The sequence below is a fragment of the Rhipicephalus microplus genome, chromosome 1 (assembly GCF_043290135.1).
Source record: "Rhipicephalus microplus isolate Deutch F79 chromosome 1, USDA_Rmic, whole genome shotgun sequence".
Taxonomy (NCBI): domain Eukaryota; kingdom Metazoa; phylum Arthropoda; class Arachnida; order Ixodida; family Ixodidae; genus Rhipicephalus; species Rhipicephalus microplus.
In genome coordinates, this window is record NC_134700.1 from 108,759,047 (window position 1) to 108,783,575 (window position 24,529).

General features: G+C 48.7%; 1 protein-coding gene across 3 annotated transcripts in view; it reads left to right on the forward strand.

Annotated features, from left to right (window-relative positions):
* The first annotated feature begins 1,774 nt into the window (after nt 1-1,774).
* LOC119178352 (transformer-2 protein homolog beta) overlaps nt 1,775-24,529 on the forward strand; it is a 57,092-nt gene continuing 34,337 nt past the window's right edge. For all 3 annotated transcript variants that reach the window (XM_075886996.1, XM_075887005.1, XM_037429542.2), the window contains exons 1-5: nt 1,775-1,947; nt 9,855-10,039; nt 12,936-13,019; nt 23,719-23,736; nt 24,316-24,367. In XM_075886996.1, the coding sequence (XP_075743111.1) occupies nt 1,933-1,947; nt 9,855-10,039; nt 12,936-13,019; nt 23,719-23,736; nt 24,316-24,367 (354 nt within the window). In that variant the 5' untranslated portion in view covers nt 1,775-1,932. The remainder of the gene's footprint in view (nt 1,948-9,854; nt 10,040-12,935; nt 13,020-23,718; nt 23,737-24,315; nt 24,368-24,529) is intronic.

The following is a 24,529-nucleotide window of genomic DNA, read 5'->3' on the forward strand; positions in this document are numbered from 1 at the left end:
GAAAGAACGACCGCACACTTGCAAAAAACAGACGCCACCTTGCCGCAATGCTATCGTTTCAGAGACAAAAGTCACGAAAGCTACGAAAAAAAAAAAGAGAGAGCATTATGCGTTTTTGCGCGTATTTAAGTTTTCTAACGTATATATACGCAGCGGACAAGCTATTTCCATGTGAGTAGGTATATTCACCTTTTCATACACGCCTCCCTGGGCGCCGCCATAGCCCTCCTTGGGCTGTGCAAATTGGCGCGTCCCCTCGAAACTGCACTGGAAATGCTGCGCCCTTAGCCTTTGTACTCCCGCGCACAGCCCATCATGGCGGTGTTTTTTTCCTTCCTGTGAAAAGGTGTATAGTTTGGTCTCAGGTGCATTTTTCGTTGAGACAAAGTGAACATTTTTCAGAAATGATTACCTTGCCCTCGCAGATTGCCCGAAAAAACCTCTGGGATTGGAGTACGTCATTGATATAAAACGTCACAGTGCAACTGTAATGTCAACAATGGTTGCGAGGAGGTCTGCCTGAAAAATAACGCGTTCGAAATCGTGTTGCCAACATGCAGCATAATTTACAAAAAAAAAAAAACTTATGGCCTATCGCAAGCATGTGTGGATGCGTGCAGTTAACTAAAAAAAAAAATGTTGACTGAGAGCTATCATTGCGTCAAGGCAGCTTGACATACGGAGCTGAACATAAAAATCATTCACATAGACATGGAGTCACTCTCATTCCACGTTGTAAGCGGAGCCGTCCTTAACTTGTGGAACGCACTAAGCACTGACGAGGACTACTCCATCTGCGCTTAACAGAAATGAATGATTAACGATGTCTTCTCCGTTAGGGCGGGTCGTCGCAATGATGCGTGTGTTTTCGAAAACTAGTCCATTCAGTGGTGCGACGAGAGGACGTTGCCTCAAACGACCTCTGTACGGCTTGTTTCTGTGTTTTTTACTGGTATTACTTTACTTTTGCTTACTCTCCTCGCAAGCATATTCACATTTTCATAAACGCCTCCCTGGGCGCCGCCATAGCGCTCCTTGGGCTGTGCAAATTGGCGCGTCCCCTCGAAAATGCAGTGGCAACGCTGCACCCTTAGCCGTTGTACTCCCGCGCACAGCCCATCATGGTGGTGTTTTTCCCTTCCTGTGGAAAGGTGTATACGCACAGGGGGATCTCACGATTTTTATGTACGTGTACACAATCTAGTCAAACTACCACTGATAATCACGCAGGAAGGAAAGCTGATGTCTTTGCCCCCCCCCCCCCCCCCTCGTCGAATTAGTCTGAACACCACCTCCCCTAGAAAAAATTCGGCCCGACTTTCTGCATAATCCAATTCATCTTTTGTCCAGAGATATCTGCCGCCACAAAGGAGGTAAATATGAAGGCAGTGAGCAAATAGCGCATTTCTGTTACTTTTGAAGTTTTTTTGGGCAACACCAGTGGATGATTACAGTGGGTACCAATACCATGGGTATCCTCTTGGGGGATGATGATGTAAACATTTTCACAGCGTAATGTTGGCATGAGTCTTAAAAACGAGAAAATATTGGTGATGACAAAAAAGAATTTTTTAAGCAGTAGACAATTCTTATTTTTGTGTGTGTTTATTTTTTTTAATATTGTTCGTGTCCTTGCGTCAGTAATGAAGTCGCTTTCGATGTTACCGCCAAATGCTGCAAGTGGTCGTTATAGTCACATTCGCTAACGATGCAGGCGCCACACATCGGCCAGCATCAGCCACGTTTTGCGGTAGCCATTTTGCGTGTATTGTGACGCCGGTCGCCGTGTGCGCAGGTCTCGTCGTCGCAGCGTCGATTCATTTCTCGCCTACTTGCCGTCGTGCAGTGCCGTGCCGTCTGCATTTCGCGACGCGATAAAAGGTCGTTACTTCGCCAAGCGCGTAGGACGTACCGGATCCACTGAAGCTGACCATGAGTGACCGTGAGGTGAGTGAGCGATCTCATGCCTAGTCTCGGCGTGGCCACCCCCTGCTAGATGCGTGCGAAGTAAACTTCGGGCGTCATTGCGTTGTTCCCATTTTCAGGCGTGCGCCAAGCTGTTGCGCGACGTTATTACATTAGCGCGGGGCGTGGATGAGCTTATTGCTGCTCATCGTGCGCGTCCTTGTGTCTTGCTGGGTGTCGCCGTCAATATGGCGCGGACAAAGCGTTTCAGATCACCACGCCAGGTTCTGCCGCCGTTCGAGGCTTGTGTGCCGGTTTCGTTATGGTATTGGCTTTGGGGTGGTGCGTTCATTATGGGTTTTCTTCCCTCTAAGCCGCATTGTCCATATCGTTAGTTCATTTCGTTACTTTGTCGTCGAAGTGATATTTTTTATTTCATGCGTCTTCAATCAATTGTTTGCACGCCCTACCCTAATCGTGTGCCCGGTGTGCAAACGAAGGCTTGCGCGTTCGATCGCTGGCTGTGCTGGCTTTTGCAACGGAGGTGGTGTTGCGGGTTAGCGCGGTTTCTGCGGGCATTGCTGCGGGAGACCGTCGATTTGCGTCGCGAGCTCGCGCGCGCTGTTCTGTTCCCGAGCGGCCATTTTGCCGAGCTGGCTGCACGCGGCACCTAGGGTATCTTTTCTTGCCTATCATCTGTCCAGACTGCCGCCTTTCTTTCTGAAGGTCGCGTCGCCGTTGCGCTTCTCCGAGACGTTGGTCGCGATAGGCTGCGTGTCTCACGGAACAGCTGAGAGACCGGGAAGTTAAAAAAAAAAAAAAATCTATGTCGACCACACCGTCGTGAAAGAGCTCGTTTTTTCCTCATATTTGTATATGCGTTCGGAGTGAAAAGAGCTGCGGAACTGCGTAGGTATAGTAGCCGTAGCTTTTAGCAGTATAAAAATGCTTTTGCCATCTAGCCTGTGCCTTGACTGCAAACAAAAAAAAAAAAAGACTACAGCTTAGTGATTTTAGCGCCAATTCTATACCGCTGTTGATGGCGTCCACTATTTAGTTACCTTCCCTGTTGTGGTGCTTTGTAGCTGTGGTGTTTGCAAGCTGCTTTATATGTGGGTGCAGAACTGTTCTGCCAATTTTCAATCTCGGATGAAATCACGCGCAGAGTAATTAAAGCATATAGGTTAGCGGCCATTTAAGATGGTGTTGCTTATAGTTCGCCTGACCATTTGCATACAGGTGTCGTTGGCAGTGTTGCATAAAATGCGATTGGCTCGATGCGATTTTGGTAGACTTTTTGCCGCTGAAATGAGGCTGCTTAGTTCACGTAAATCAGGTTCATCACGAAAATAAAATGCTTTGTTGTAAGAGACTATGGAAATATAGAAAATTTCAAGCTCGCCATAAATTTGATGCAGTTTAGACTATTGTTGGAAGTTTTCTCGAACTCGTTGCCTAAGCCTACTTTGTGCTGAGGTTTTTTAAGCTCACTTACGTCAAGCCCTTCATCGTTTGTGCGACATTTTGCACTCATTCTTCAGTGAGTACATCAATGCACTGTGGCCGTCACCTGTTTTCTTGAGCATTGTCATTCAAGATGCACTTAAAAGCACTCTTAGACCACAAAATCAATTGAAATGTTCCTTGGCCAACTGAGTGGGCTTGCTGAACACATCTGCACATAATGTAGAACGCAAAGGGTACCGCTGTGCACACATTGGTAGAGCAAGCATGGGGGCTACAGTTTGTTGTCAAAAAATGGCCAGTCCTCTTAGCACTAACAAGTGCACAGGCAAAAGGGTATGCTGTCATGTTGCATTTACAGATAATTCATCTTTATATAACTCACATTCACCCTATTGTCGATTCAACTGTTACTCCTTTCAAATTTACTTGAATTCACACTTGGTTCATATTCGTATTTTTTTGGAATTTCATTCGCTTCATTCACTTTATATTTCTACCTACATGCACACACTTGCTACACTAAGCGTTCATGCTCCTTAAGGGGACACTAAAGGAAAAGAACTTATGTCAGAGTGAGAGCTTAATTTATTACAAGGTCCAAAACTGCAATACTTAGAGAAATTAAGCTAAATGCAGCACATGAAGGGCCCAACGAATGATAGTTTTGAAATAATCCCAATGACGTCGGAGCATCCGACTACAAATAATCAAGCTAGCTGCAATAAAAAAAAAGATCTTCCATGCATGAAGAAAGGTTTTAAAAGGCTGTTTGTCTGTTTCTGTTTGATTTAATGCAAAAAAGTACAGCCTGGTCTTGCTATGGGGAATGGTGCAAGTGGTTCAAAATTCCGTTTTAGGCTGGATGGGTGGTGCTATTTAGCAGGGCTAAATTGAAAACTCAAAGCATGTTGTGCACCATCTTAGAGGCTATGGCAAAAAATTGTTCAGTGGCTGTTGTCGCTGCTGCGGCTGGCGCCCGCTACTTTTACTCTGCTACTACTAGTGTTGGCGGCCGTGCAGTAAAGGCAGGCAACATTGAGTACAGTGATGTGACATGGACTGCTTTCAGGCGGTGGATTAGAATGGTGCTAATGTTATGCAGACCACTGAAATGCAATTTTATTTCAAAATAAGCACTTTTTTGGCACACAAGGATCACTACGGTTTCTGGACTGCCATTTCAGTAATCAACATAAACTTGACATGTGCCTTCTAGAAAATTTCAATTCTTATCCAGGTATGCGGGTATCCGCCACACGACTGTTGATTTATTTGCCTTATGTCATTGCTAGAACTACGGAGAGTTGCGTTCGTAACTGCACCAGCAACATGTGCAGGAAACTACCATATCTGAGCATGTGGGCCATCGAAAATGCCCGAAACAGTTTTGTGCGAAGGCATTAAAACGACGAAAAAAAAAAGCGGACTCTTGCTGGTATATAACATGAACCGAGAATGTTTGCTGTATGAAAGGTGCCGATTGGCGTGATTGCACTTTTTTTTTTTATGGCGCTATACAGTTAGCAGCGCCCCTCATGCTCAAAGGAGTTGTCGTGGTTGTCGCATTAAACAAAAATGGAAACTGCAAAGGCAGACATAAAGTGCCGTGCATGCTCGCATGTGGCCCTTAACGAACTCTGATCTCGCTCGTGCAGTTTCCAGTTAGATGTTCTATTGTTCTAGACACGCGAGTTGACCACACTCCTGTTATTACCATAAGGTGCTGGATATGCTTTTCATCTGAGCCCTACAAATCTTTCACCATGAATAAGCAGGCAAAGTGATAACAAGGAGCACTTGTGACAAAACTCTGGGATGCATGCATTGAAGGGTACCTCAGGTCAGGAGCAATGCACGCTCTTGATTTTTCTGGGCAGTGTTGTGGAGCATACCCATGCTCACTATTACAGAAACAAGAAGTTTTAATATGTGATACATATAATGACTGGTTATTATTGCACAAATACCAACGCAGAAACCTTTTAAGGGTTGTAACATTGGCCGTAGTGGTCTGGACTGAGGACTTGAGCAGCCTTTATATGGAGATTCCTTTTAATGCAGTGATTGGCACCCTTGAAAGTGACCCCCCTTCCTTCCACCACCTTTCCTCAAGCCTCTGTGCTGCAAGTCAATACAAGTTATGATGATGTCATAGCCATTTTTATTTTGCCATGTTTGTGCCAGCAGACAACCTCGGCAGCTGCTCACAAGTCTGGCTCTGGCGCGTGTATAAAGTTACATGTATGGCGACACTGGTGTCCTGTTTCTTGTTAAAAAGTACTCAATGCAGACAGTGCTGAAGTGTGCCACAGTTGTGTGTGCTGACGTGGTCGAGCGTCACACTTGCCAAGTCATGGATCCTCTGGACAGCTTGTAGCTTTTGGAGTGATCTCGGAACAAAAACGCCCAGCCAAGGTTTTGTTGGTCTTTTTAATACACAAGAGTGACAAGCGCTCAGGACCTGGTGGTTCCCACGAACATCTAATTTAGCGAAATTCATTTCCATTGCTGCTGGGCTTTCATTAGACATGTGTTTTCGTAGTTGGGAGAAATTTTGTTTGATTGACAACAGATAATTGCAATGTTTCAGTTTGGGTATGGCAAATGTGAATAAGAGATCAACTGAACAATTGGCCTACCTAAACTAAACTGGTTAATTAAATACGAATTATGTTAAGGGGAGATGCTACTCGAAGACCCCTTTTTTCTATTCACCCTAGAGCAACGAAACTTGAGGTATTTATGGATCTTCCTGATTTCAAATATATTAGTTGCAAGTTGCATACTTTTAGCTGAGCAACATGACAAAGGAAAAGATCTAACCCTTTTGCCGCCCTCTTTTCATCCCTAAGCTTCCATAATATTTTACAATTCATAGTTCAAATAAAGTATTTAGATAAAGTTCAGGTAAAGTATATAACATGTAGAATGCAAATAACTAATTGGGAAGCACATAAAAGATATGCAATAGCGTGAAAAATAAACCCAAAACGTCCTTACCCAAAACCCAAAACCCAAAACCCAAAAACCCAAAAACCCAAAACGTCCTTATTTCACCTACCCTGGTAAAGGTTTACATAGTGTTTTTATTATACAATGAAATATTGAGATTTAAACTAGATAATTGTATTTGTGATACTTTGGAAACACTTTGGGTGAAATTTCATGCACATCCGAGCACTAGAAGTGCCCGAAAAAGAAGGGTACATTGAAAAAAATGGCAAAGTTAGTGTTTTGAGAAAAACAAGTTTTAAAGTTGTAGTTGATTTTTTCATAAATGAAATATATTAAATCTGATGAAATCTGCACACCAAAAAGAACAATGCTTTTGGTAGTGGCCACTGCCTCTAAAATACGCCAGCACCATGAGTTTGTCCCTCTCGGCTTTTCGAGTAGACTCCTCACAGACATTTCGCTCACAGACAGGGCCATGCTTGCCAAACTTCCGCTCCATCTGGCAGAGCCTTGTGCCAACTGCAAGGACTGCGAAATCGAAACTAAGTCCAGTGTCATGCCATTTTGCGGCCATGCTTGTGCCACATACCATCGTACATAATGGCATTGTCATCCCCGCTAAGTTCCCTCACTGCGAGCTCTTTCGACTTCGCAAGATTAGCGCTGGCGTCATCCATTGCTGCATCACGAACTTTCTGGCTGTGAATGACTTTCATGGGTGTGAATGACTTTTGATGCATTGGCTTTTGCATGCCAACAACTGCCGCAAATCGGACCAGCTGCTCGTAGCCTATTCATTCAGAGTGTGCCGCACAACGGCTTTCACTTGCGAGCAATGGCTTTTTTTCATTCATAATGGAGATAATTACACTATAAAAGCATTGTTCAGCTGCGCTGCTCGACAAGACATGGACCCCAGAAATAGGCTTCACAGCACATACAGGTGAGCAGCGGCCAATGGCAGACCTACCACGTGATAAGCCAGTCGCGGCGCTCGAAAAACTAGCACAAGTGTGCTTCTTTTTATTATTTCTTGCACTGCATCGGCGAGGGAAACTGTTATTAGAATAGTGAGGCTCGACTTTTCGGCTCATGCGATCAACAGTGGCGAGCGGCGGCGCATTTTCGGCGGCAAGGTGCTCGAAGACTGCACTCGGCTTGTATTTTTTTTAAATAACAGTAGAGGTACAAATCTTGTCAAAACAGGTGAAAATAGAAAACCTAATTGTGAAAAAAATTCAAGTTTTTCAACCTGCATCCCCCCTTAAAGCAAGTATTATTTGCATGTCACATAACGGTATAATGTCTTTTGCCTTTTGCTAAATTGAAGCTAAAGAGTGCCACATCAAACGTGACTGGCTTATGAATATACTGTATAAGCTGGTGGACCTCAAGATGCAAATCACAGCAGCGCAAGAAGTGCTACATTGAAATGTTTACTGCTGATCACCTGTGGCATTTTCTTATGTAATGTAAAATATATTCAGAACACCTGACAAGATAGTTTTTATAAATGTAATTAGTTGTGTAAACAAATTGTTCTGTAGCTTGTTGTCTGGGAGAGAAACTTTATTGCTTTGCCTATCGCACAGCTCATCCTTTCAAATTAGTTTGCACAGCACAGTGTGATGGCAGTATTATTAGCATTTTAAAAACCAAATTTCTACTTGGCACTCTTCTCTCCATTCTTGAAACACCCTCAAGACTACCGTGCAATTTTCAACTTTTAGTTTTACAAACTCGGATTCGTAATGCTGGTGCTGTGTGTTTTACATGGCTCTGGGTGCATGGGCAGGGTGGGTGACAAGAGGCTTGGATTGGAAGTGATTTTGCAGAACGGATTTTTATGTGAGAAAAGGCATTCTAGAAACTGTAAGATAACTTGCAATGCCTGTGGCTGTTCTAGCTTGTGACTTTGTATGGTAGTCCAAAAAAAAAAAAAATTTGTCGGCACAGGGCTGAAACTTCTTGAACGTTGGCTACACTTGTGATGCGTGTTAGATGCCCTTTGCCCAGTTGAGCAGCTGTGACGAGAACTGCATGTGGCAGATCCAGAGTGCACGACTTATGAGGTCTGGATCCGAAAAAAAGTCACACTGTCCTAGCACAGTGAATTAAAGTGGGTAGAGAGAAAAGTGTGATGGCAGTCGGCTTTTTACTGTCATTTTTTGAGTGACCTTTGTAAAGGACATGCAGGAGCCAGTGTCGTTTTGAAAGACATTTTCCCGTGCAACGGGCTTATACACGTTGCGCAGGTGCAATATGCGCAGCTGTGCGTAATGTCATAATGGCAAATATTGACTTGCAAGGAAGTGGGATTCATGGTGGAAGTGCGGAATGGAGATTCATTATACATTATGGCTCACTGTAAAACAGTGATCAAGTGAGCCCCTCCCCCTTTTTAAAGAAAGTTGAAGGGACTGAGGAAGGGCTCCTCTCCTCTTCCACCATTTGTTGTCAACTTGTTCTCGCTACAAAATCCTGCAGCAGCAGTCCATCGGAGCCCAGGTTATGAGTTTTTAAATATGTGCTCTGCACTTTTAATTCGTGTCTCAGGGTAGCATTCTCAGTTGTCGCAGATTGTCGGAATGTTTGAAGAAAATATTCTCCCCTTGTGATCACACGCGAAATTTCACTTGCTTGCCTCAGGTTCAATAAAAAAAGTGCACGCATATACTCTAAAGTATTTTATTAAAACAGGTATGCACTCATTGTGTCGACTTTGTGCTGCTGTCGATCTAGAATTTTGGTCAGCGGCCGAGCAAGCGGCCCCTCTATTCCAAATCATGTCTGATCATCTTACGATAGCAAGGAATGCGCAGCTAAGGAGGAGCAGCTGAGGTATGAATTTTAATCAGTGTTGACTGAAGCAAACTGGAGGTTCATTGTGCAATCTGGTGAGTGCTGTGAATGCCTGAACAATTGATTTTATGCCCAGTAGTTATGGCTTGCATTGATGGGCTTTATGCTGTGAAAGTTGGTTAAATTAGGTGGTGGCTGTCCTTTCAGGGAACTTACTGTATCCATTACGCAGTTAATTCAAATATAGCTGAATCAGGCCATTATGTCACTGTCCACATACAAAGGAATTGGATACGCCACACATATCGTCGCAATGCCCGACTTGCCATTTTTGCTATTCTTGATAATGAAGTTTAATCAATCTTAATTTTCCTACAGGAAATATTTACTTGCAAACAGGCACTGCGTTCTTGGGAAGCCTAGTGAGCTTTGGAGGACACTTCGTTTACTTGGTTATCCAATATTTGCACAAGGGAAACTTGCATGGCTACCCATGTATATATATTTATATATGCAAGAGCATCAAGATGTGTGTATGTGATGCACTCACTCTGTGTGCACGCGAGGTGCTTCTGGAAAAAGTTGCTCACATATGCTGCACTCGCACCGGGATGCATACCTTTCGACTGTGCTTCGTATTCAATGCATTGCTTTGCCCTGGGCAGCTGCAGTTAAACTGCTCCATCCCATTTGTCGTCCTTTAATCGGGTCGTCTGTGCGTGCAGGGCACCCCTGAAGAGGAAGCCGGGGAAGACTACATCCAGGACAATGCAGCGGGAGAGGAGGAAGAGGAGGAGGCTGCTCCCTCGAGGGACGATGAGGATGACGACGGGGGCCGCAAGAGCCACGACGAAGGAACACCGGAAGATGACTCTCACGAGGGTCGCCGCAGGCAGCGTTCTCGCTCCCGGTAAGCATGCTACTCCTAGATTGTGGTCAGTCTAGGGGCTGTCCGCCCCTCTCTTTGGGCTGAGATGAACAGAAGGTCGCTGGTTTGATCAGGTCTTGGCCACCATGTTTTAGCTAAGGGGCTGTCTGCCCTTCTCTTTGGGCTGAGATGAACAGAAGGTCGCTGGTTTGATCAGGTCTTGGCAGCCATGTCTTAGCGATGCGAATTGTTAAAGGCTCGTATACTATGCGATGTCTGTGCACCTTAAGAACGCCAGATGGCCAAAGCTTATAGAGGTGCTCCTAGCAATTGTCTTTTATATTAGATGTCTCCTATAAGCAGGGTACCTTGTATGCATTTTCTTATCAATCTGTATTTGACTTGAGGCACACTGGTGTCTCTTATACCCATTTGTCTCTGATATCAGTGTCTCTTATAAAGGGGTTCACCTGTATTATTACGCGTGTAACCACCAGCAAAGGTGGTTTCACTGCAGTGTAGGGGTGTGCAGCCGTGAAAGCACCTATTCCGGAGAAACCTGCTTTGCTGCAAAGCCCCACTTCAAGTTCAAAAGGGCCCGGCAACATTTTTTTGAGCATGGTCAGAAAGCCTGCCCATCGATATTGAGGCTACAGAGCATACATGAGCAAAATGTTAGAGCGCAGCACGCAGCCTGCAAATAGCAATCATTTTTTCAAGTGAGGTAAAAATTGCTCTCTGGACAAATGACGCCACAAGCTAAAAAAATCACTCGTCGCAACCATTGGCTGATTTGAGCATGGGGCGCCTGGCCATTACTGGGCCTGTCGCGGGAGGCCACCACTTGTACATGTGTGATCGCATTGCAAAGCTGCATATTCCAAGAAAAGAAAAAGAGAGCAAAAGTGTGCAAGGTCACTAGGCTCATGTAATGTATTTTCTGCGCCATCGCCCCCTGCGTAGCTTCCAGCGCTTTCGTTGGGATGAAAAGAGAATGCAATTGGAGCGTGCGACAAATATTGCAAATCCACTCGTACTGGACGGTTTCTAAAATTTTTCGCGGCGATGAATTCGCGAGGCAATAAGGTTCTTTGGTGAATCCATTGCACGGCTACTCAAAAAAGTGTTGCAGGGCCTCTTTAATTGTGCTATTTCCCTGAAATCAATTTATCTTTTTTCTAGCTTCAAAGCTTGTTAGGACGTCTTGATGCTCCAAGTATAATAAATTTTAAAATGTTGCATATTTTACAGGTCGTGACTATCATGTTACAGAAAGTAAAATCCTGCTACTGCTTAAGTTGTATTGACTTCTTTTGAAAAAAAAAAGGCATTGGCAGAGGGTCCTTAATTTAATTAAAAAAACATTGTGCAGGTTGTCAGGTCATGATAAATATGCTCTTATTTCTTACAGTCAACTCTTTAATTCACTCAAAAGGACCTCTGAACTTGGTTTGAATTATCAGTTCTCATATATATGACTGTGGCTGAAGTGAAAGCACACATTATGATTAGTCATCGATTTATCACGTTTAAAAATTTTTAAAGCATTTTTTAGCCCGAACTGCATGCAATGAACAAAAAGCAGAGATGTAGGGGGCGTAGAGATGCAAGTTTATTGGCCATTTATTGCTGATCAGACCTATTGAAGAAATCTTGAATTGCCAACTGCTTCATTACTATAGGTATATACCTTCAGCACAAAGCTCTCTATACCAGTTGAGAAGCATCCCAGTTTGCCATTCGTGTGCTTCGTTTCAAACATTTGTTTGCCTGCAAAGTCTTTTTCCTTAAAGGCCTCCGGTGCTTATTTTTCAATTTTAGTGCTAGGATTTATTATATAAGCACACAAATTTTTTAGTAGTGGATATTTCTTACTATGGACCTGCAAAAAGTATGAATTAAATGAATGAAGTAGCTTCAATTACGAGGCTTTTAAATACATTGAAAGAATTGAGGGCCAACCAAAAAAAGTGAATTTTATTTGAATCAGCCCAAAGTTTGAATTATCACGAGTCTACTTTATCTCGTATGTACTGTTCAGATTGAATTTGAAAATATTCGACGAAAATCGCTATTCACTTCGAACTTGAAATTCATTATTTGCTCAAGGCTAACATTTTTGCATTGCCACAAGCTTCCAATTACAAAAGCCACCTTTTTGCAAGTATGTTTCAAGCACACATAAAACACTTGGCGTGATTTTAATTGCATGAATTGTGCAAATGTAGCTCGTAAAATTATCTTGTACACTTGACCACATCGCATATGCGTGTTTCCATGTGGATGATGCCATAGTTTGACTAAGGGCCAGTAACAACACTGAAGTCCAAAAATAGTTATGCTGTGTTAACATGCTGCCGCAACAATTTCGTGAATACGAGCTATATAATGAAGTTGCAGACAATTGGTTTAAGCTGGTTTAAAATTTTTGCACTGTCTTGCCACCCTTCTTTCTCACAGGGAGGGTAAGGCGAAGCCTGTCGTCGTGACTGGTTTAGAACAATTGACCAGCTGTGTACTACGTCAATTGACCAGCTGTGTACTACGTCACTGCGCATGAGCGGAGGACTGGTCAGGTGTAGGAAAGGAGCGCTAGAATTTGTTTTCGAAATGGAGGCTCTGCGCGGCGTGCAGTGCTGTATTAGTCTGAAAACGGGATTGCCCCGATCTACGCTGAGCTCTGCTTACTTTTCTGCGCCACTTTCTTTGTCATGTCCAGTACACAGGTTGCTGGGTCAGAAAGGGATATAAATGAGTGTACTGCGTATTAAACTAAGAAAGCTCAGTTTATTGTCATCTCACTGCATGTTGAATTGGTGTGTATGCTGACTGTCTGACGTTTTTAAATCTGCAAACTGGTTGCTTGCTGCCTGGTTTGCGATTGGCACGTCCCACCTAAACTGTGGTGTTCATGTGGTGATGACTGATGTGTTTGCAGGAGTCGGTCCCGATCGTCACGGAGACGTCACCGTCACTACAGCCGCTCCCGATCACGCTCGCCGAGGCGCAGCAGATACTACTAGTGAGTGCTCACTGTGTATCTAGTGACTTTCATTATTGCTTCTTGCGTTTTGCTAAGGGGGGGGGGGGGGGGGGCACTGAAAACTTATTTTTGATTGATTTTGATGATAATTGTAGTTTGCAAATATCTGACATACTTGCCAAGTCTCCCAGATTTCGGCCAGTTCTTACATTTCCACAGCTGTCAAGAAAATCTCCCAGAACTCAAAATTTCTGTGCGTGATTTGGCTGCATTGACAATCTCTCTACACTAATGGCCCACGTGGGTGCTTTAAGTACTGTAGATAAATGAAAAATGCAGCTCAATTCGATCCAGGCTTTCTGCGAACCCATCGCATATTACAGTTCATACGTTTTTCAGCAGACCAGGTAGGAAAACCGTAACATTCGAGGAAATGCTAGAGTGAGGAAAGCTCCGAAAATAATGAGAGCACCAGTGCTTTGACTACAATTTCTTTCGGCAAGGTCAGCCTAAGACTTAAAATATTCGACGATAGTTGACTGCTGCTTCTTTCGCCGGCTCGTAAGCACCACGCGTTTCTCAATAATCTGGAAGGCTGCATTGCTTTCAGCGTCGCTTTGGTGTGCGACGTATTTGTGAAGGTAGTCCAGGGCTGCAACTGCTTGCCGGAGTTGGGATCAGCCGCCTCCACTGCCAACACTTCAGAATCGTTTAGCTCGTACTTTTCGTCGTCATCGATGTCCCCGTCTTGTGTTAGGAGTGAGTTTGCAACGAACTTTCCCATTGTCTCGCGCTCCCGACGTCATTACGTCCATCGCACCCAGTGCATGCATTGCCTCATTGAGCTCTTGCTTGCAAGAGGCTGCTTCCTATTGTTGAGCTTCGATGGCCAGCCCTTCGCTGTCCATACGAAACCAACACTTCGTGAAGTAGTGTTCTACTGCTGTTAGTAGTGTTCTATGCTGCACTCTACACTGATGCGATGTAATGCATGACATAGAGTATCAAAATCGTCGTAGGCTGCTGTCCACGATTATACGTGCGAGGCAGCGCTTGACAAAGCTTTTTCAGTACAAATGCTTCACGCATTTTACGACTCCGGCTTCCAACAGCTGCAAGTGGTTTGTCGTATTTGGTGATGTTCTGTGGAAACAGCAGATTTCTTGGGTAGGCAGCACAATTGTCAGGAAAAGGAGAACCCTTCTGCACTGTAGACCCTTATTAGTATTATTGAAGTATAGAAGAAATTCTTCAAACAAAGTGCACACCATCTATGCAGGACTGTTACTTTTGCAGTGGCATGGCAGCTGGCGAAGGCTTTTCAAGCACCGTGGGTTTTTAAACTTGCCGATCACCCACGGCTTCAGTTTGTCCGAGCTGTTCATATTGCAGCAAAGACCCACTGTGAGCCGTTCATATTGCAGCAAAGCAACACTGTCAGCTGGTCAGTGGGTCTTTGCTGCGATTCCCTCCGTGGCACGCTTCACCCTTCAGGCTTAATGAGTTCTATGGCTGCACACGAAAGAAAAGGCCTGTTTCGTCAGCATTGCAGATGTGATGATGCTCGTACCCCTCAATTAAAGCAGACAATGTGGACTTCTAATCATCGGCTGTTTTCACGTTCACACTTGCCGCTTCTCTGCTTAGCATTTTGTAAGCGATGCCGTGCCTCTTGCGGAAATAGTCGATCCAGCCATTTGATGCTGCAAAATCAGCGATGCCTGTCTGTCTGCTATTTCCATCGCCTTCTCGCGTGAAATGTTCCCGTCTAAGTTGATAACAGCAGTGCGAGCTTGTTGAACCAGGGGAGAAGAGCATCGTCAAGGTTCCTGCGCTTGCTGCCACAAGCTTGCTTGGCTTTCGGGCGAAAAAAAGCGGCATTCCTTTCAATCTCTGCACGCTTCAAGACGATGCTGTTTGAGCGTTGATTGTGGCAGTCCAAGGTCTTTAGCAAAGCCGACTCTTTTTCGCGCTGCCTGCTTGTCGATTGCTTTAAGTACCTCCAGCTTTTCCTCAATGTAAAGCGCTTTCTGCTGACCCAAACATATTAAGGCTTGACAGAGATTGCATTGACAAGTTCAACAGTAACAGGCTTAGCCCACACAATAGCGACTGAAGGTGAGTCGTAACGTGTGGCAGTGGGACTGTCACGTACTTCCAGCACTCCGTAGTGAAACTTCCGTTGTAAGCGTAGTGATGGTGATAGCACTTTTCATAAGTGGCCATCTAAGAGCGGCCGCTCCAACTCGCCAGCGTCTTCTCGGCAGGTGGCTGCGTTGTCCCGTTCGTTCACGTTGTGGTGTACACGTATCCCGAAGGAGTACGGCCACCAGCGTGGGTCCGGTCTTAGCGAGCCGCAGGGCACGCGTTAACCGTCGCCGTGGCGGGAAACACGATACTGCTCAAGTCGCAACACTTTATTGTGGCAACACCAAACGCAGTACAGCCCGTTGCAAATAGGCGCGGCGGGAAAGCAAGTAGGCTTATCCACGCCACGGGCACAAAGTACTACACAGGGGTGCCACGAGCACGTCTCCGCGGTAAAGCCGATCCACGGAGACACCGGAGCAAAGGCCCGGTTGCTCGAGCGAGGGCAAAGGCGCTCGCGTTGGCTTCGAAGGGAGACGGGTCGGCGTAGCGAGGCCACGCACTAGGACACCGTACCGCCCTTCGGCCGTGCGTACGCAGCGGGGCAAACAGCGGGTGAGCGTTCGCCTTGGGCGCGAGGCGCCGTCAGCGAAGTCCGACGAGCCCCCGACTGACGGGAGTCGACGGACGAAAAGATAGCGTGGCTCACCGTTTGCTGTCCCGGAGAGTATCTGACCGCTCCCGACGCAGCGCGCGAAAACCTCCCAGGGGTCCCCGCGTGCGGCGCCACAGTCAACATCCGCTACCGGGTGAGGGAGTTATACGTCACTCCGCCCTTCCCAGCGCGGCAGACAGCAAGGAGGGCAGACATGTCGGGACATGAGAACGGCAGAAAAGGCGGGAAAGCCCGCTTAAAGGCAGCGGGCCAGCCTCAATTCCCACATCCCCCTCTCCTAAATTTGCCCTTTACCGGTCTGCAAAAGGCAGCCGGGCGTCACCCATGCAGTTAAAATGACACTGCTATAAGCGACAGCTAACCTCAGTCCAGCCCTGCTACTGCTGCAAAAAAAAATGATTACAAGGAGAAACAAAACATAAATAACAAAATAAACACATGACACTATACAAATAACTGCGGAAGGGAGCACAGAAACGTGGCACTAGTGTTCGTGGTGCTGAAGGGGGATAGCGTCCACTGCGCGGAGGGGCGGAAAGGCGTGACAGTGTCCGCTGGGTGCGATGCCCGAGTGCGAGGTCAGAGGTACCGGAAGGGGGGGGGGGGGGGGGGCTCACTGATGGCTTGTTCCTGCTCTTGATAAGCCGCGAGTCCGACGAAAGCCGCTTCGGTTGTTCGGAGGCCCCGCATTTCTGGCTCGATGAGGGAGCTGGACGTTGCGGGAAGCCGGGCCTCTCCGGTGGTCAGGGAGGCCGAACCAAAATTGGCTGCGAGGCGCCCTGGCGTTGGCCGGCAGCATATAGCTGCTTTCAGCTGGCCTCGTGCAGGAGCCATGGTGGGAAAGGCAGCACGGCTTCTTCGGCGACAGCCGAGAGCAGAGCACAGCAAGATGGTCTGACGTCAGTGGGTCAATGACCCCCCAGCACCTCCAGCGTCCGCATCGATGGGGGGGAAGCTATGACGCACTCCTCGCGGGCTCGCACCGAAGCGTCACGCACTCACACACGCACACACACCGCCGACAGCTGCGCGAGCGTAGGCGCAAAGCGTCCTTCGTCTCTCTCTCTCCCGGCAAGCACCGACACGCAAGGTCACACACAGCTCCCTTCGCGGTAGACGAAACGAACACGGAAAAAAAAGTGAAAACAGAGCAAAACGACACTCAACATCTGGCGAAAACATAAAACACAAATAACACTTAATATTAGACAAAAATAAACATAAAATACACATGAACACTTCAAAAAAAAAACACTGGCAGCAGACAGGGCGGGGTCAACTCCTTTACGAGAAAAGGCCGTAAAGAAGCTAACCTATACTGAGGCTAGACAGTAAACTGAGGGCCTTCGGTTGCGGAGAAGTCCGCCGTCCGGCGCGAAATCACAGAGGTGACCGCTTCCTCAGCTTATACCGGTGCGGGGTCCGAATGCGGTCCGCCGCTCCGGGTGTGCCCGTTGCTTGCGCGAAGTGCCGCAGGGCACTGGCGCAAGCTCGTCAGACCATGACAAAGGGCTTCAGGTCTGCGATGTGGGCACGGCTGAGTTTTCCCAAAGGGGATCTTTCAGCTAGTACGCGCCACGGACGCTCACTGACAATCGGTTTATAAGACCGGGCGGCTTGCCACCCCTTGATTTCACCGTTTGACAGACGCGGCAAGAACGGCAATAGCGAAAAATGTCTCGCTTCATGCCGGGCCAAGTCACAACGCGGCTCAGTTTTGCAAAAACTTTCGAGCCACTCAGGTGACCGGCCATGGGTTCGTCGTGAGAGGATCGCAACAGTGCGGCTCTCAGACTTTTGGGCATAACCACCTTAAACGGGTCTATGGACTCGTCGTCAGTGGCTATATACTTCAGCAGGAGCCCGTCATGGTCCAGCAAATATGAATCCGCCGGGGACTCAGCGACACACGCTGGTTCGAGCCCCCTATTCGCGCCCGCTGCAGGGCAAGCAGCGTCACGGCGCTCCGTCTCGTCGAGACAGTCGTTATCGGCGCCCGCCGCAGAACAAGCAGCGTCACGGCGCTCCATCTCTCTGAGACCGTCGCATATTTCGCGACAAAACGGGTCACTTTGCTGGGCCTTCAGAAGCTCTTCTCTGCTGAAAGCGATGCCCATTCTCCCAAAATAGGGGAGTCTGGTATCGCGCCCACTCAGGACCGCAGCAACAACCGCTTGAGTCGGCGTTACGGGTTCGCTCTCGGCCTCGTGGCCTTCGGAAAGCTCCCCCGCTCGGCCGCTTCGCGGTGCGCCGCTTACCTGGTTAGCAGCCAAGGTTTGTCCGCATGGGGACTCACCCTTCACGCCGAACGGCGGCGAAGCTGCTGTTTCGCCCCCGACGCTTGCAAGTGCTAAGGCACCGCTAGCGGCGGTCGCACCGGGATCAAGGTCCTCGGCCGACAGTGGGGCACGAGATAGCGCGTCAGCTACCACGTTGGTGCTCCCCTTTCGATACTGCACCGAAAAGTCATAGTGCTGTATCAGGAGAGCCCAGCGCGCCAGCCTGCCGGCAGGCTCACGGAGCCGCATCAGCCAGCTGAGCGCACTGTGATCCGTTTGCACTACGAATTTCGTCCCATCAAGATAGACGTCAAACTTCCGCAGTGCAAACACGATGGCGAGGCACTCCTTTTCGGTCACGGAATAATTTTTCTCCGCAGAGACCAAGGAGCGGCTGGCAAAGGCCAACGGCTGCAACACGCCATCGTATTCCTGTAGGAGAACAGCTCCTAAACCCAGATCGCTCGCATCAGTCTGTACAACGAACGGTCTGGTCAGGTCGGGGAGCTTGAGCTGCGCTGTCTCCGCTATGGCGTTAGACAGTCGGCAAAACGCCTCCTGCTGCTCAAGTCCCCATTGCCACTCAGCAGACTTACCCAAGAGTTTGCTCAAGGGCGCCTGCAGTCGGGCACAGGACGGAATGAAGGAACGGTAAAAGTTGACCATTCCTAGAAAGCGGCGAAGGCCACGTACGTCCTTGGGCACGGGAAATTCGAGAATAGCTCGAAGTTTCTCCCGATCCGGCTCTATGGAGCCTTCGCCCAGCGTAAACCCGAGCAAATGAACACGGGTCTGCGCTAATTGGACCTTAGCGGGGTTAAGTGTCATCCCGGCGGTCCGCACCCTCTCGAGCACATCGGCAACATGGGCCAAGTGCTCTTCGAAGGTTCGTGAATAAATCACGATGTCGTCGAGGTAGCACATGCAGTATGACCACTTTGCTTCCCCGAGGACGCGGTCCATGAGTCTTTGAAACGTCGCAGGAGCATTGCAAAGACCAAAGGGCATACGAGTAAACTCGAACAACCCTCTGTGGGACGTGAACGCAGTTTTACACTGGTCACGGGTACCCATCCGGACCTGTAGATAACCTTTAGAGGCGTCAAGCGTGGTAAAGTACCGTGCATCACCCAGGTTACCTACGATGGAGTTTATCGTGGGGAGCGGATAGGCATCCTTACGAGTCACTCCATTCAGACGGCGATAGTCTACGCACAGGCGATGACTGCCATCTTTCTTAGGCACCAGCACAATTGGAGACGCCCAGGAGCTAGACGAGCGGCGAATAATGCCAGCCGCAAGCATATCATCTAGCAACCCATCAATAATCTGCCTTTTGGCGAGACTGACGGGCCTGGGGTTACACTTCAAAGGAAGCGCATCACCAGTTTCGATCACGTGGCTCACAAAATCGGTGCAGCCAGGTTGATCGGTGAAGAGCTCGTCGTACTGACGTAACAGTGTCGACAGACGAGCCTTCTGTGCTTCATCCAACTGAGTCGCGCAGGCGACCAAAGGACGTAGTGCCTCTTCGTGTCGTGCCGGTCGATCCAAGCAGGGGTTTCGAGCCGACGAGCGCGGAACGCCAGGGTACGACCCCGGAGTTGGCGCACGACACGGTTCGTGCCGCGCCTCTCGTTCCCGAAGGGGACTGTGAGAGGGCAAATGCGGTGAGCGGGGGCTTGGCCCCGAACTCTGCGCAAGGCACGTTTCCGACGCTTCTGCCGCAAAGGCGACGGTAAGCGCCGGCGGGCTGATGAACGGCTTGAGTTGGCAAAATGGGCCATCACGATAGCCGCCATTCGCAATGTCCACAACGATACCGGTTTTAAGGAGAAAGTCCCGACCGAGAATCACTGGAACATTGAGCCCTGGAAGATGAATAAGACGGCAGCGTCTCATTCGATCTCCCCATCGGACAGTCAACCTTGCAGCGCCTGCCGAATGGGCCACGCCTTTCGCAAGGGTGAATGTCGTTCGGCTGTCCCGCAAGCGCACCGAGTGCTTCCGCAAGTGGGACAACACTTGTTCGCCAAACAACGAGGCGCTAGCGCCCGTGTCCAGCAAAGCCGAAAATTCACGGCCGGCAATGGTGACCGGAATGAACGGCGCGTGCGTATCAGCAAGAAAAGTGCTTGCCCTGCACGCAGAGGGAAGAAGCAAAGGTTGGGTCGGTCGTGCATTCACGAACGACCCGGAAGCCCGTTTCCCTGCCTCGCAGGAGGCCTGGATCCGGTGCATTCCCTTGCTATGTGCCCTCTTTCACGGCAGCGGTAACAGCGCACTCCATCACGGTCTGTATTCCCAGACGGAGCAGCTTCGAGCTGTCGTGATCGGCTCGCTACGTCATCGTAGGATACGTTTCTGCGAGCCGCACCTCCAACATTACGTTGGGTCGAAAAGCGTCCCTGTATGGAGGTTTCAGGCGGAGCAGCGCAGGCTGCCCGCCTTTCATGCGTAAAGGGGTCAAGAGCGCGATCGCTCAACTCCCACGCACAGCCGGTTGCAGCCGCAAAGGCGGCGCGGAGAGGCTGTTGCCGTTGGGGAAGGGTCATGGCCCCTCTCCAAGCGCAGCGCGGCTCAAGGGCGTCGCTGGCTGGCGGCGGCGGGCGATAGGCACGCGCGGCGAGAATGTCGCCTTGGATGCGCTTCGCCTCGGCGGCCAACGCTTCCAAATCACTGAAGCGGGCGCCGCGCAGGTATGCCGAAAAAGTCGGATGTGCCTGCCGTATCACCCGTTCGACGCGTTCCTCGTTCGAGGCTCGGGGCTCAGCGATAGAAATAAGTTCATCCATCGCCCGTACATACTCCTGTAAAGACTCGTCAGGAGCTTGTGTACGGAGCTCGAGCTCTCGCCGCATCCTACTTTCGTAGTCAGCGGGTAGGAATTCGCGCAAAAAGACCGCACGAAATTCCTCGAGGTTTGCTGCACGATAACCGGAAAGCCGATACCATCTCGCCGCCGTGTCAGTCAGTGCAGCTGGAACAACACGTTCGAGCACCACCTTATCATCCAAACCCATCGCTCTCTGATAACGTGACAGAGAGTCGAGGTAATCTCGGGCGGTGAGCTGATCACCGTATCCGCTGTAGGTTGGCACAGGCAACATAACAGCGGGGTGACCGCTTTTCGGAACAGCCGAAAGCGTTTGCACAGCTCCCGAGAGTGCTTGGATCATCTGCACGGCGTTTTGCAGCAAAGTCTGCGTCGTCGCACCGGCTTCGTAGGAAACCGTTGGTGCGTTAGCGGCGCGGTCGAGCGAAGGCGAGCAGTCGCCCAGCTCGATCAGTGGGGCGGTTTCAAACAGACCACCGCCCTGCGCGCCATTCCCAGAGCAAAATAGGCTCCTTGTGGGATTTGCCTGTTGTCGAACCAAAGGCGCACTTGGTGCGGCTACCATCGACAATTCAGGCGCCTGCTCAGCGTGCGGTCGAAGTGTCGGTTGCACGGCTGATAGCGGGCAAAAGTCGGCGAGGGCCCCGTCAATTCCGCAGGGAACCGACTGCGAGCGCTGTGCCGACGAACTGCCATGCATGCCAAAGGGCGCATTAGCAGTCGGAGGCGCTTGTGCGTAACGTTCGGGTTGGGCAAGAGGCCCATTCCGAAGCGATGCGCCATCTCCAAAGGGAGCGGCTAGGCGCCTGGTGTCGTCACCGCAATAGGGGGTGCCGACACGGACGGGTGCAGAAGGGTTCCCGTCCACAGAGGCAATGGCCTCCGTGTGCAACGCGGCATCCGCTAAAAGGGACAGCGGACAAAAGTCCCGCGAAGCAGCCATGTTGCGACGAGCCCGAATCGCGCAGGCGAACTGACTCGCTAAGAGCAATCAAAAGCTAGAGCTTTTGATACCGCGTTGGGCGCCAGTGTGGTGTACACGTATCCCGAAGGAGTACGGCCACCAGCGTGGGTCCGGTCTTAGCGAGCCGCAGGGCACGCGTTAACCGTCGCCGTGGCGGGAAACACGATACTGCTCAAGTCGCAACACTTTATTGTGGCAACACCAAACGCAGTACAGCCCGTTGCAAATAGGCGCGGCGGGAAAGCAAGTAGGCTTATCCACGCCACGGGCACAAAGTACTACACAGGGGTGCCACGAGCACGTCTCCGCGGTAAAGCCGATCCACGGAGACACCGGAGCAAAGGCCCGGTTGCTCGAGCGAGGGCAAAGGCGCTCGCGTTGGCTTCGAAGGGAGACGGGTCGGCGTAGCGAGGCCACGCACTAGGACACCGTACCGCCCTTCGGCCGTGCGTACGCAGCGGGGCAAACAGCGGGTGAGCGTTCGCCTTGGGCGCGAGGCGCCGTCAGCGAAGTCCGACGAGCCCCCGACTGACGGGAGTCGACGGACGAAAAGATAGCGTGGCTCACCGTTTGCTGTCCCGGAGAGTATCTGACCGCTCCCGACGCAGCGCGCGAAAACCTCCCAGGGGTCCCCGCGTGCGGCGCCACAGTCAACATCCGCTACCGGGTGAGGGAGTTATACGTCACTCCGCCCTTCCCAGCGCGGCAGACAGCAAGGAGGGCAGACATGTCGGGACATGAGAACGGCAGAAAAGGCGGGAAAGCCCGCTTAAAGGCAGCGGGCCAGCCTCAATTCCCACATCGTGTGTCCCAGGAAGAAATATGCAAATTATTTTGACAGAACTAGATTTTGCTAGTTCTTTCGATTGTGTGAAATTTTGGAAAATAATGCATTTACTCTCCAAATTTGTGCACCTTTTTTTCGTGATTTTGTAACTCCGAAAAGGGAGGCACAAATTATGGTGAAATTTTGCACTCGCATTGGAAGTAATGCATATAGCCTTGAAGTGCGCTGTATGTACTTTAAGTAGGTGAAATTCATTTGTAGCAGAAACGAAGTGTGCTGTCAGCAGAGAAAGTTTGCGAGATCTGCAGGACATGGCAAAGCGACAAAAAACTTAGTTGCTGCGTCACCTACTGCGACATGGTGGGTGATGAAGCTGTCGGCCGTAGCCTTCGCGATTAGCACTCATGCTTGTAGACAGTGCCACTGCATGATCTAATCGTGGAGGCCGCGGGCGATATTCGCAACATTGACTGTAGGTGTGCTGTTTGAGTGATGTTGACCCCCCCCCCCCCCCCCCGCTTTTTCTTGCATTGTTTTGTTTCTTTTGTTTTTCTTTTGGTTGTAAAAAAAGGGGAAGGTAAATTGCCTTTATCTTCCCCCCCCCCTCCCCTGTTGAGGAAATACCCCGGATTCAGAATCCTTGAGCTTGGCACGAATGTGTGCGATTTCCAGCGTGCAATTATTTTTTTGGACAATATGCATTTTTAAAATGTCGTTACCTGTCTCTTGTGACCCTTTATTGTCCTGAATATCGAGTTCTAAAGCAAATTGTGTTATAATAGTCTGAACTGAATACGGTATGCGAAAAATTTGAAAGATATGTTCCAAACACATTTCCACAAAGGGGGGGGGGGGGGGGGTATGTTGAATGTTTTTAATGAAAGCCCAGCTTGAAGTATGAGTGTTCATGATCTTCTAAGGTAGTACACTGTGAAAGTAGACTGTGAAGGCACTGGAATTAATGCAGGGTTGTTAGTGGGAGGTTTGTTTTCTATTACTGCTACTACTAAGCGTTGTGTAACTGCAAATAAAGTATACCATATGACAAAGAGTGATCGCGGCAATGTCTAGTCTTTGTCTGATTGCTGAATTTTCTTTTTTTTTTTAGCGGCTCTCGCAGTCGAAGGTGAGTGACCTCGTTTTCTTTATGAACATAGCAAATTGTGTAAGATGCAACATAAAAGTGAACGGCTGTAATTTACTAAGTGAGGAAGTTATTGTGTCGTTCCATTCATTGTTTTTCTTAAGGTACCCTCAAAGAAGACAAAGAAAGGGATGTGTGCTGTGGCTCTGGAAAATATGTCGAATATCACGGTACCACATCACATGGGGAGCTTTTAGAGGCTGCTGCCTAATTTATATCCGCTTGCTTTGTTGGCGCACAAGTATTCCTTCAAATAATCTGCCCTTCAATATTGAGCGTTAAGAAATCAACAAATTGCTTGCTCCTCAGAGTACCTTTGGTTGGTAATGGTTTAAGTAGAAACCTCTTGTTTATGAAAAGAAACTCTGGCGATGTTTTTTTTTCTTTTCTGTTTTTTGCTGTTTCTTTCACACTTGCTAGCCTATCTTTCCTTCTTAAAAAAAATATTGGTCAAGAAGGTGGTCTTATCTGTGAACTTAGTTGCTTGCTTACTGAGGCGTCTTGGTGTCCGGCATTGTGCCATATGTGAAATGACTGTTTACAAGTGTTTCTCATTCGCAGGAGCCACAGCCGATCTCCCATGTCAAATCGGCGACGCCACGTTGGGAGCCGGGTGAGTGGACGTGTGCATTGCGGCTCATTGTAGGATCTCATATTTTGGGAAGGAAAAAAAACCTTTTATTTTAACGTCCTGTGTACAAAAAAGCATACAAAAAGGTCGTTAGTAGCCAGAGCCTGCATTGTTTTCTTTTGTCTTGTTTGTCTTAAGCGCTTT